General features: G+C 43.2%; 1 protein-coding gene across 2 annotated transcripts in view; it reads left to right on the top strand.

Moving 5' to 3' along the window:
• Positions 1-242: 242 nt before the first annotated feature.
• fkbp9 (FKBP prolyl isomerase 9) overlaps positions 243-10,242 on the top strand; it is a 33,168-nt gene continuing 23,168 nt past the window's right edge. Inside the window, exon 1 of one of the 2 annotated variants that reach the window (XM_008112832.3) lies at positions 243-742. In XM_008112832.3, coding sequence (XP_008111039.1) covers positions 498-742 — 245 coding nt within the window. In that variant the 5' untranslated portion in view covers positions 243-497. The remainder of the gene's footprint in view (positions 743-10,242) is intronic. The other variant, XM_003222263.4, reaches the window with a different exon arrangement.

The raw sequence follows: 10,242 nt of genomic DNA, 5'->3' as shown, positions 1-10,242 counted from the left end.
TGGATGATGTGCTCTGATATGGTTATATGGCTGTGTGAAAGGGCCCCGAGTTCACGCTGCCCCATAACTCAGTTCAAAGCAGACAATGTGGGATCAGGGACCTTAACCTCGTTGTAACTTGCGAACTAAACGCTTTGTCGGGGTTTCTCTTGAGAACAAAGGGGGCGCGTGGTCGTTCCTGGGAAGCGCTGGTTCCAATGTGGCGCGCTCCGGAGGAAGAGGCCTGAAGAGGCGCCACGTAGCCACCCGAGGAGGAGGAGGAGGCGGGCGGGCTCGTCGTTGGCTTTCGAGACTTCACGTTGGGACTTGACTGGCTTTTCTTTTGGGCGGGACTTTGAATGGCTGGATAGGCACACACACACAGAGGCCGGCCGGACGGACGAAGCCTGGCCTCAGAGGGAAACGGCTCCTCCCTAAAACGGGGCAGGGGGCCGGCACTGGTCTCTCGCTCTCTCTCGCTCTTTTTCTCCGCGGAGAGGAAGCGCTGCAGGCCTGCCATGCCGTCCGTCCGGAGGGAGACCCGCCGCCCCCGCTCGCCGCTGCTTCTGGCACTGCTGGTGAGCTGCGTGGCTTGCCAGGCCCCGCCGGTGCCGGCCTCGGAGGAGGAGGCCTGGGACGGGCAGGACGTGCATGTGGAGCGGAGCGAGGTGCCCCCTCAGTGCCCGCGCAGCGCCCGCGCAGGAGACTTCGTGCGCTACCACTACCTCGGCGCCTTCCCCGGCGGGGCCCAGTTCGACTCCAGGTAGCCCTTCTCCTCCTCCTCCTCCTCCTCCTCCTCCTCCTCCTCCTCCTCCTCCAGGGAAAGGAAGACAAGAAACCAGGAGGGGGTCTGTGGCCCACTCACGCTTGGTTCCTCCTTGACCTGTCTTGTTATCCAATATCCCGCCTTTCTCAGCACAGGCACATCGTCACACTCTAGGCCCAAGCCCACCTTCTCCTTTTGCGTGGCCCTCAGTGCGATCCTGGATTCATTGTTGAGCCTGGAACCCCAGCTCTCTGTGGTGGCCAGGGGAGCTTTTGCACAATTAAGACATGTGCGCCAGCTGCGCCCCTACCTTGGGAAGTCTTACTTTGCCAGGGTGGTCCACGCTCTGGTTACATCCCACATAGATTACTGCAACGCACTCTACTTGGGGCTGCCTTTGAAGACTGTTTGGAAGCTTCAGTTGGTTTGGCTGCTCACCAGAGTGGCATAGACGGAGCATACCACCCACCCCCCTGTTACGTCAGCTCCGCTGGCTGCCAGTCTGCTACCGAGCACAATTCAATAATAATAATAATAATAAAACTTTATTTATACCCCGCCACCATCTCCCCGTGGGGACTCGGGGCGGCTTACATGGGGCAGAGGCCCAAACAACACAAGGACAAAATATAAGCAACATAATACAATCACAATATAAAACAGATAAAACAGTAATGCAATATATCAATTAAAACAACAATACAGGATAAAAAATTACATTAAAAACACATAATAGGCAAGGCAATTCAAAGTGTTCACTTTAGCCTACAAAGCCCTAAATGATTCTGGCCCAGTCTACCTGCCTGAATGTACCGTGTTTCCCCGAAAATAAGACAGTGTCTTATATTAATTTTTGCTCCCAAAGATGCGCTAGGTCTTATTTTCAGGTGATGTCTTATTTTTCCATGAAGAAGAATTCACATTAATTGTTGAATTAAAAAAATGAACATGTATTATATACTGTACAGTAGTTGTCATCACAAACCAGCATAACCAAACAAACTGAATCTTATCAAGGATTTCTTATTACTGCCATTATTTCCATGTACAACAATCAATAGTACGTACATTTACCGATCCTGCATTCTCTGGTGTTCTGTTTGGCAGGCATGCTTCCAAAAAAAAAAAAACTTTGCTAGGTCTTACTTTTGGGGGAGGCCTTATATTTAGCAATTCAGCAAAACCTCTACTAGGTCTTATTTTCTGGGGATGTCTTATTTTTGGAGAAACAGAGTATCTCCCCTTATGAACCACCTCGGAGTCTTAAGATCGTCTGGGGAGGCCCTGCTTTCGGTCCCACCTCCTTCGCAAGCACAATTGGTGGAGATGAGAGATAGGGTCTTCTCAGTGGTGGCCCCTCGGTTGTGGAACTCCCTCCCAAGTGTAATTAGATCAGCCCCCTCCCTCCTGACCTTCAGAAAGAGAGTTAAAACTTGGCTTTGGGAGCAGGCCTGCAACAAATTTACACTGCAACAAATTTACTGGAACTCGTGCAGTTGATTAGGGAATGGCCTTAGACCTTGCCTTTGGATGACTTGTCTCAACATTGGATTGCATCTTAACTATGTTTTATGTATGTTCAATTTTAATTTGATCTTATTTCATGTTTTATGTTTTAGGCACTATGTAGTGCTGTTTGTAAGCCACCTTGAGTCCTCCCAAGGGTAGAGAAAGGCGGGATATAAATATGGTGAATAAATAAATACAGTAGAGTCTCACTTATCCAACGTAAACGGGCCGACAGAACGTTGGATAAGCGAATATGTTGGATAATAAGGAGAGCTTAAGGAGAAGCCTATTAAAGATCAAATTAGGTTATGATTTTACAAATTAAGCACCAAAACATCATGTTATACAACAAATTTGACAGAAAAAGTAGTTCAGTATGCAGTAATGCTATGTTGTAATTACTATATTTATGAATTTAGCACCAAAATATCATGATGTATTGAAAACATTGACTACAGAAATCATAGAATCATAGAATCATAGAATAGTAGAGTTGGAAGAGACCACATGGGCCATCTAGTCCAACCCCCTGCTAAGAAGCAGGAAATCGCATTCAAAGCACCCCCGACAGATGGCCATCCAGCCTCTGCTTAAAAGCCTCCAAGGAAGGAGCCTCCACCACGGCCCCGGGGAGAGAGTTCCACTGTCGAACAGCTCTCACAGTGAGGAAGTTCTTCCTGATGTTCAGGTGGAATCTCCTTTCCTGTAGTTTGAAGCCATTGTTCCGTGTCCTAGTCTGCAGGGCAGCAGAAAACAAGCTTGCTCCCTCTTCCCTATGACTTCCCTTCACATATTTGTACATGGCTATCATGTCTCCTCTCAGCCTTCTCTTCTGCAGGCTAAACATGCCCAGCTCTTTAAGCCGCTCCTCATAGGGCTTGTTTTCCAGACCCTTAATCATTTTAGTCGCCCTCCTCTGGACGCTTTCCAGCTGGTCAACATCTCCCTTCAACTGTGGTGCCCAAAATTGGACACAGTATTCCAGGTGTGGTCTGACCAAGGCAGAATAGAGGGGGAGCATAACTTCCCTGGATCTAGACGCTATTCCCCTATTGATGCAGGCCAAAATCCCATTGGCTTTTTTAGCAGCCGCATCACATTGTTGGCTCATGTTTAACTTGGCTTGGATAATCCAGAACGTTGGATAAGCGAATGTTGGATAAGTGAGACTCTACTGTAGTAATACTGTAGTAATAAATATTCCCCATCCATAGACATAATCCTGATCAGAGTTGGGATACAGTCCCACCTGGAAACAAGCACCTAGTCAGAAAAAAAAATTGGGAGGGGTTGAAATCCCCCCCATCACTTTTCATGCCAGTCTCTCCTGATGTGGCACTAGATCTCAACTAGGCTTCGGAATTACAATAGAATTACAGTGGCCGGGCACAGCTAGTTTTATATATTTTAAATTGTACAGTATATTATTGCTTTTATATCAAGCTGCTTTGAGTCCCCTTTGGGGAGATAAAGCGGGATATAAACAACAACAGAAATAGTCCAGGAATGTATCCGCCCTGAGGATATGGGAGTTGCCTTTCTCTTTCTGAGTTCAAAAAATAGTTTGATAATTTCAAACTTCAATGTTTCTAAGGTACACCTTTCTTTACTATATTTTACGAAAAGGTAGAAACATTAATACATATAACTTTCTGTTTAATTGCTATTAAAATAAAATAAAAATTCCAGGGGGCGCTGAGTAATATTTTTTCTAGAAAGGGGGCGGTAAACCAAATAAGTTTGGGAACCACTGCTCTAAAACCAATGTGAGGTGATTCAATTTTTATGGGTGGACAATTTAACAGTGAATATTTTTGCATTTCCTAAGATTCTAGGGGCCTCATCTACAGTATATAAATATATACAGGCAATGTATTGTCAAAGGCTTTCACGGCCAGTGTTGTGTGGTTTCTGGGCTATATACAGGCAGTCCCACAGTTTCAAACATTCAATTTACAAATGACTCATAGTTCAGAATAAGGGTCATATAACAGAAAGTGAGAGAACTCTACCCCTCAGAAGGATATTCACTCATGAAAAAGTTATTATAGGGAAAAGGTGTCTCCACTGAAGCTTTATCACCACTCCTTGTTTCCACAAGCCAAATTTTTCAAAATTTGAAATCTTTTTGAACAGGGGCACAGACAGCAAAACGAACACCACAAGCCGCCCTGAGTCCCTTCGGGGAGATGGTGGTGGGATACAAAAATAAAGTATTATAATATTATTATTATTAATCCAGCCCTACGCTCCCTCTCTCTCTCTCTCTACTCTCTACGGCTAGAGTTACACTTAAAAATGTACCTCTTCTGACTTATATACAAATTCAACTTAAGAACAAACCTACAGAACCTATCTTGTTCTTAAGCTGTGGGTCCCCAGGTGTTTTGCTTACAACTCTCAGAAATACCAGCCAGTTTACCAGCTGTTAGGATTTCTGGAAGTTGAAGGCCAAAACATCTGGGGACCCACAGGTTGAGAACCATTGGATTAAGATCAGTGTTTTCAGACTGGGCTCAGGTCTGATTTACCATCTAGCCCAGGATGATTACACTAGCAACTGGTTCAAGCTTAACTCTTTAAAAGCCTCTTTTATTGGCCTCTTTTCCTTCCTCTTATCTCATCTGGGTTATGACATGGCAGTTAAATCTATCAAACGAAGACTGTGGGACATTCTGTGAGCCTTCTGTGAGCTGCATTCCCGCTCATATGTTTCTTGTTCCCCATACATTATGCTGGGACTTTTCATGAAGCAAATTATCTGAAAAACTTGACTATGGCCAAATATCGCTGCCTATTCTCCAAAGCAAGGTGCAGCATGTTCCCATCTGAAGTGCTTCGAAGCAGATTTGCGGAAGTCTCATACAATGCATGACTTTCCCCTTGTAATAATGTACGTATCACGAGCTCGGGCACATATTTTTAATCCACTTCTAAGAACCCTCGTTTCTACTAGTTAACAAATTCCTCCAGGTGACCTTGGCTATTGCCAAATTTCTCTTTGAGGTAGCCAGGATAAGACAACCTGAGTCCCTTCGGGGAGATAGGGCAGAATACAAATAAATATTTTATTATTATTATTATTATTATTATTATTATTTCCTATATTAGACAGAGGTTAAATCTTGCCTTGTATATATTTTCAATGTCTTTACCCATGTTCATATGCATCTAGAATCACACCCATTTATGAATCTGCTGTGCACTTTTTCTGCTGAGCAAATTGGGTCTTTAGACTTTAATAAAGATTGTTGTTATTTTTTTTAAAAAACAATCTAACCTATAATCTTCGCAGCAGCCCGTCCCTCATCATTCACTAAATGCCTGATGGCAGAGGTATATCTTCACCTACCTGTGAAAAGCAAAAAGGCCATCCTAGTCTCTCTAGAGAGGGAAATCCGGAGTCTGGGAGCAAGCACTGAAAAGGCCCTTTCCCTGTGTTCCCATCAAAGGAGCCTGAGTGGGTGGTGGGACAGAGAGAAAGCCCTCTGAAGAGCATTGTGGATTTCTAACAGGTTCATAGAAAGAGATACAATCCTTCAAATAGTCCTGGGCCCAAGCCATATAGGGCTTTATAGATCAAAACCAGCACTTTCAGCTGTGCCCAGAAATTGTTTGGTAGCCAGTTCTGTGCTCCCTGTAGTTAGCTCCAGTTAATAACCTGGTTGCTGCTTTTTGGACCAACTGAAGTGTCTGAGCACTTGTGTACATAAAATGTGACTTAGTCTTTAGCATCAGGATCCCAGTTGTGATATAAGAGAGCCATTGCCAGGGATCCTGAGAATTCAGTAAGGGTGTGATTAACTTTTGGTTGGTGTTTATTTGCCTTGCTTCTCATACACTGATCCTTTCTGGCACACTGGTGTGATCCGTGGGGCAACAGATGTACAAATTGTGGGCAAAACTCTGAAGCTAATGGAGACGCCTTGTCACTTTTTTTGTAGGTGGGCAAAATGTGGGTTGCAGCTGACTCCAGGCTCCTGGTTTTAATGAAAAATAGCAGAAACAATGGCAAAATTATCAAAAATTATACTGTGCTATCTTGTGAGCCACAAAAACAGCCATTAGGCCTTGCACTAAATCCCTTAGAGGAAACGTCAGTTCAGGATGTCTATGTTTCCACTACTGTGGATAGAAGGGATTTCTTCCAGCATAAAGTGAGGAAAGAAAGTGGGATATGGTTTTTGTCCAGTGGGATATGGTTTTTGGGTCTTTGCATTCCTCACTAGAAAAAAAGACAAGATTCAGATTCTTGGACCAAATAAGGCAAGAAATGTGACACAAAGAGCTGGATAAGGTATTTGGAGTGACTTAAATTTAGCTGGAATTGTAGATTGTAGGCATCATCGCTTCTTATTCCTGGGATTACTGGATTTTATTCATGTAGCACATTGGTAATTTGCGAAGTAGCTAAAATACCTTGATAGTCCAGTTTTATCCTATTGTTTTGGGATACCTCAATCTAGTTTAAAGATAGTCTTTGAGACCTTCCCACCCCTCTTCCAGAACCCACAAGTATTACCAGTTAGAGTAGAAAGCACTGTTATATGCTCAATGTAAGGCAGCTTTGGGTGGTCATAACTTTATTTTACTGTAATGCAAAGAGAGGCAGCTGCCTCTGGTGGCAGAAGTTGAAGGATACATGTTTTCCTGAGTCCTCTAAGGTGCCCTGTTCCTAGTGATGTAGTTAATAGACTCAAAAGTTTTGTTTGAAACTATAGCTTCAGCACCTTGGATAGCTCATTTAAAGTTCAAATTAAAATGTATGGTGGAGTCTTCCACTAGCCACCACTGGACGGGCTACTCACTTATCACTAATGTTGAAGTAAAATTTGACTGCCAGGGCAGCTGGCTTTTGTACATGTAATGGGAGATGTTTTAGCCTTAGGCAGGAAAATGGATTGGGTTGATTCTGATAGCACTGGAAAGGATGGGAAAATTCTAGGGAACAGCCCATCAAAGGAATGCAGGTCTGTCAACTTCTTAAAATTCAAAGAGATGCATGCAGGTTCCTCCACCAATTAAAAAAAAACTTGATCCTGGAATGGGGAGCTGTTTTTCATGTTGTCTTTACAATAAAGATGTTAACACGTGTATCTCCAAATGTAATACTGGCCATCCATTTCCTATTGGGAAAGGCATTTCATGGTACTTTCACATAATTCGATAAAGGTGTCCATTCCCTGTGATATATATATGCCTGAATGGATTTAAAGTTGACTGTATTTTGAGCACCTTGAAAGAAGTTGGGTTGAACTGTAACTTGGACACACTATATGTATTGTTACAACTTGGATGTAGAATAAACAATAACAACAATAGCAACTATTATGCGGAGAGGCGGGCTAATAATAATGCTATTACCCTATTATTATTTTCAGGAGACAAATAAGAAAATGTTTTTCTTCACTAGTTAGAGTACAGCGGAAGCTTTACACCCATAGTAAATATCTTGCTAAGCAGAGGCTGGATGGCCATCTGTTGGGGGTGCTTTGAATGCAATTTTCCTCCTGCTTGGCAGGGGGTTGGACTGGATGGCCCACGAGGTCTCTTCCAACTCTTTGATTCTCAGAACGTAATCAAATAATGTTCTATTATTTTTCTATGTGAAAAATGCCCTTTTTCAAAAATTCCATATAGAGCATACAGTATATATTTCTTAGAGTTAGACTTGAGTGTCCTGAGCTGCTTTGAGTCTCCTTTATGGAGAGAAGTGGGTTATAAATAAACATAACAACAACAACAACAACAGATGTATTTCCTTTGTGATTTTAGAAGAACAGGGATGCATCTACAGTGTAGAATTAATGCATTTAGACACCACTATGGAATCATGGGAGTTGTTGTTTTAAAAGGTTTTTACCCTTCTTTGTCAAAGAGCACTAAACTACAGCTTCCAGGATTCTATATTATTGAGTCATCGCAGTTAAAGTGGTGTCAAACTACATTAATTCTACACCATCCTATCCTATCCTATCTGATTTGTTGACAATCAACTCCTTTGGGCTTCACAAATCTACTATTGGCCAAAATATACAATCCTGTGCCTTTCCTTTCAATTTCTGGTTGAATAGCTTAACCATTGATTCGTCTCATCAAATACAAGGCCTGCCCAAGGGGCACTTGTGGGCTCTTGGTATCCAGTTCATTAGTTTACATGTCCATCAGTTTTTGGTTTTTTTTGTGCTATATGCCCTACCCATCTTCTTTTTTCCTCAGATTTTATTGACCATGTCACCTGCCCCCGGTTCTCTGACAGCTCTTTATTGCTGATTTTATCTCTTATTGTCACACCATACATCCTTCTTTCCATTGCTCTCTGAGTCACCACCAGTTTTTCCTCCTCTAACTTTGTTGTTGCCCATGATTCAGATGCATATAACATTGCTGACAAAACCGTAGTGTTGAAGATACCTGCTCTGATCTTCGTTAGCAGCGTATGCACCTAATACTGTGTCCTAAATGTTTTTGTGTTGATATAGGTCAAATAAAAATGATGAACTCTTTGTGCCGTCTCTTAACGTAATGTACTCAAGGCAAAATAATGTCAAACTTTACATAACAGCAAATAAGTATGTCTGGAAAAATGCTTTTTTTCTAGCCTGGACATCAGGGAATTCAGAATTTTATGAATCCTAAAGGAGATTATCAACTTTTGCTCTTTTACACCATTATTTTATCTATACACACAAAATAGATATGGTACATATATCAAATAATCTTTACCCACATTCTTCAAAGTTTTTTTGTATGATGGTTATTGCAGTCTCCTCATCATTTAGTTGTTCTCTTCTGATCCACCCTGGATCAATGCGCAGGGGATAGCCCTGACGGGGACAGTGCATCACCACAGTCACACTTATGTAATCATGCAAATGCTCCATCCCCAATCATAGACCAGGAGCAACAGGAACATCCTTGGGAGAGTAATGGGCTCTCGGATGTATCTCAATGGATTGTCATTGATGAATGCACTGGGGATGTTGAGGAGGAGGATAACACTTTACACCTACATGATTCACTTCAACAGGAACACTCTTCAGGGGACATACACACTGTCTTGCACAAAAGGGACCCTGTCAATCCTCAAAGGAAACAGGTCTTGGTAGTAGGTGACTCCCTCCTTAGAGGAACGGAAGCCATCATTTCCAGACCGGATGGGATGGCTCGAGAAACATGCTGCCTCCCGGGGGCAAAAATACACCATATCACTCAGAGGCTCAGCAGGCTCCTAAAGCCCCATCACCCTCCCCACCTTATGTTGATTCATGTAGGTACCAATGACACCGCTAGGCATACTTTTCAAAAGATCACAAATGATTTTCGAGCTCTGGGAACAAAGCTAAAACTGTATAATGTACATGTGATCTTTTCATCCCTCCTCCCTGTTGTAGGATACGGCTCTACAAGGGCTGGAAAAATCGTACAGGTCAATAACTGGCTCAGAAAATGGTGTCAAGAGGAGCATTTTGGCTTCCTTGACCATGGTCTACTCTTCCAAGAGGATGGACTACTGGCAAGCGATGGGGTGCATCTCACACAAGTAGGAAAACATCTTTTTGCACACAGACTCACAAACCTCATCAGGCGCACTTTAAACTAGATCCACTGGGGGAGGGGAACAACAGCCTGGCGAACACTATATTACCCACGACCACAGGGAACCGCCGAAAGGCTAAACGGAGGGCTGCACAAACACAGCAAGGACCAAGTACAGAGAGCACAATAATCCCAAATAAACAGTTCGAGGGGAGGTCACGGGGGCTTACATGTCTTTACACTAATGCTCAGAGCATGGGAAATAAGCAAGACGAACTCCAACTCCTAGCACAGCACCACACATACGATGTCATAGGCATCACTGAAACCTGGTGGGATGACTCCCATCACTGGAATTTAACCATTGAGGGCTATAACCTCTTTCACAGAAATAGAACAAAGGGGAGAGGAGGGGGAGTAGCTTTATATGTCAAAAACAGTTACGTTGC

This window comes from Anolis carolinensis, chromosome 6, assembly GCF_035594765.1.
Source record: "Anolis carolinensis isolate JA03-04 chromosome 6, rAnoCar3.1.pri, whole genome shotgun sequence".
NCBI lineage: Eukaryota > Metazoa > Chordata > Lepidosauria > Squamata > Dactyloidae > Anolis > Anolis carolinensis.
The sequence above is the reverse complement of the archived record's forward strand: the minus strand, read 5'-3'. Positions and strand labels throughout refer to the sequence as shown.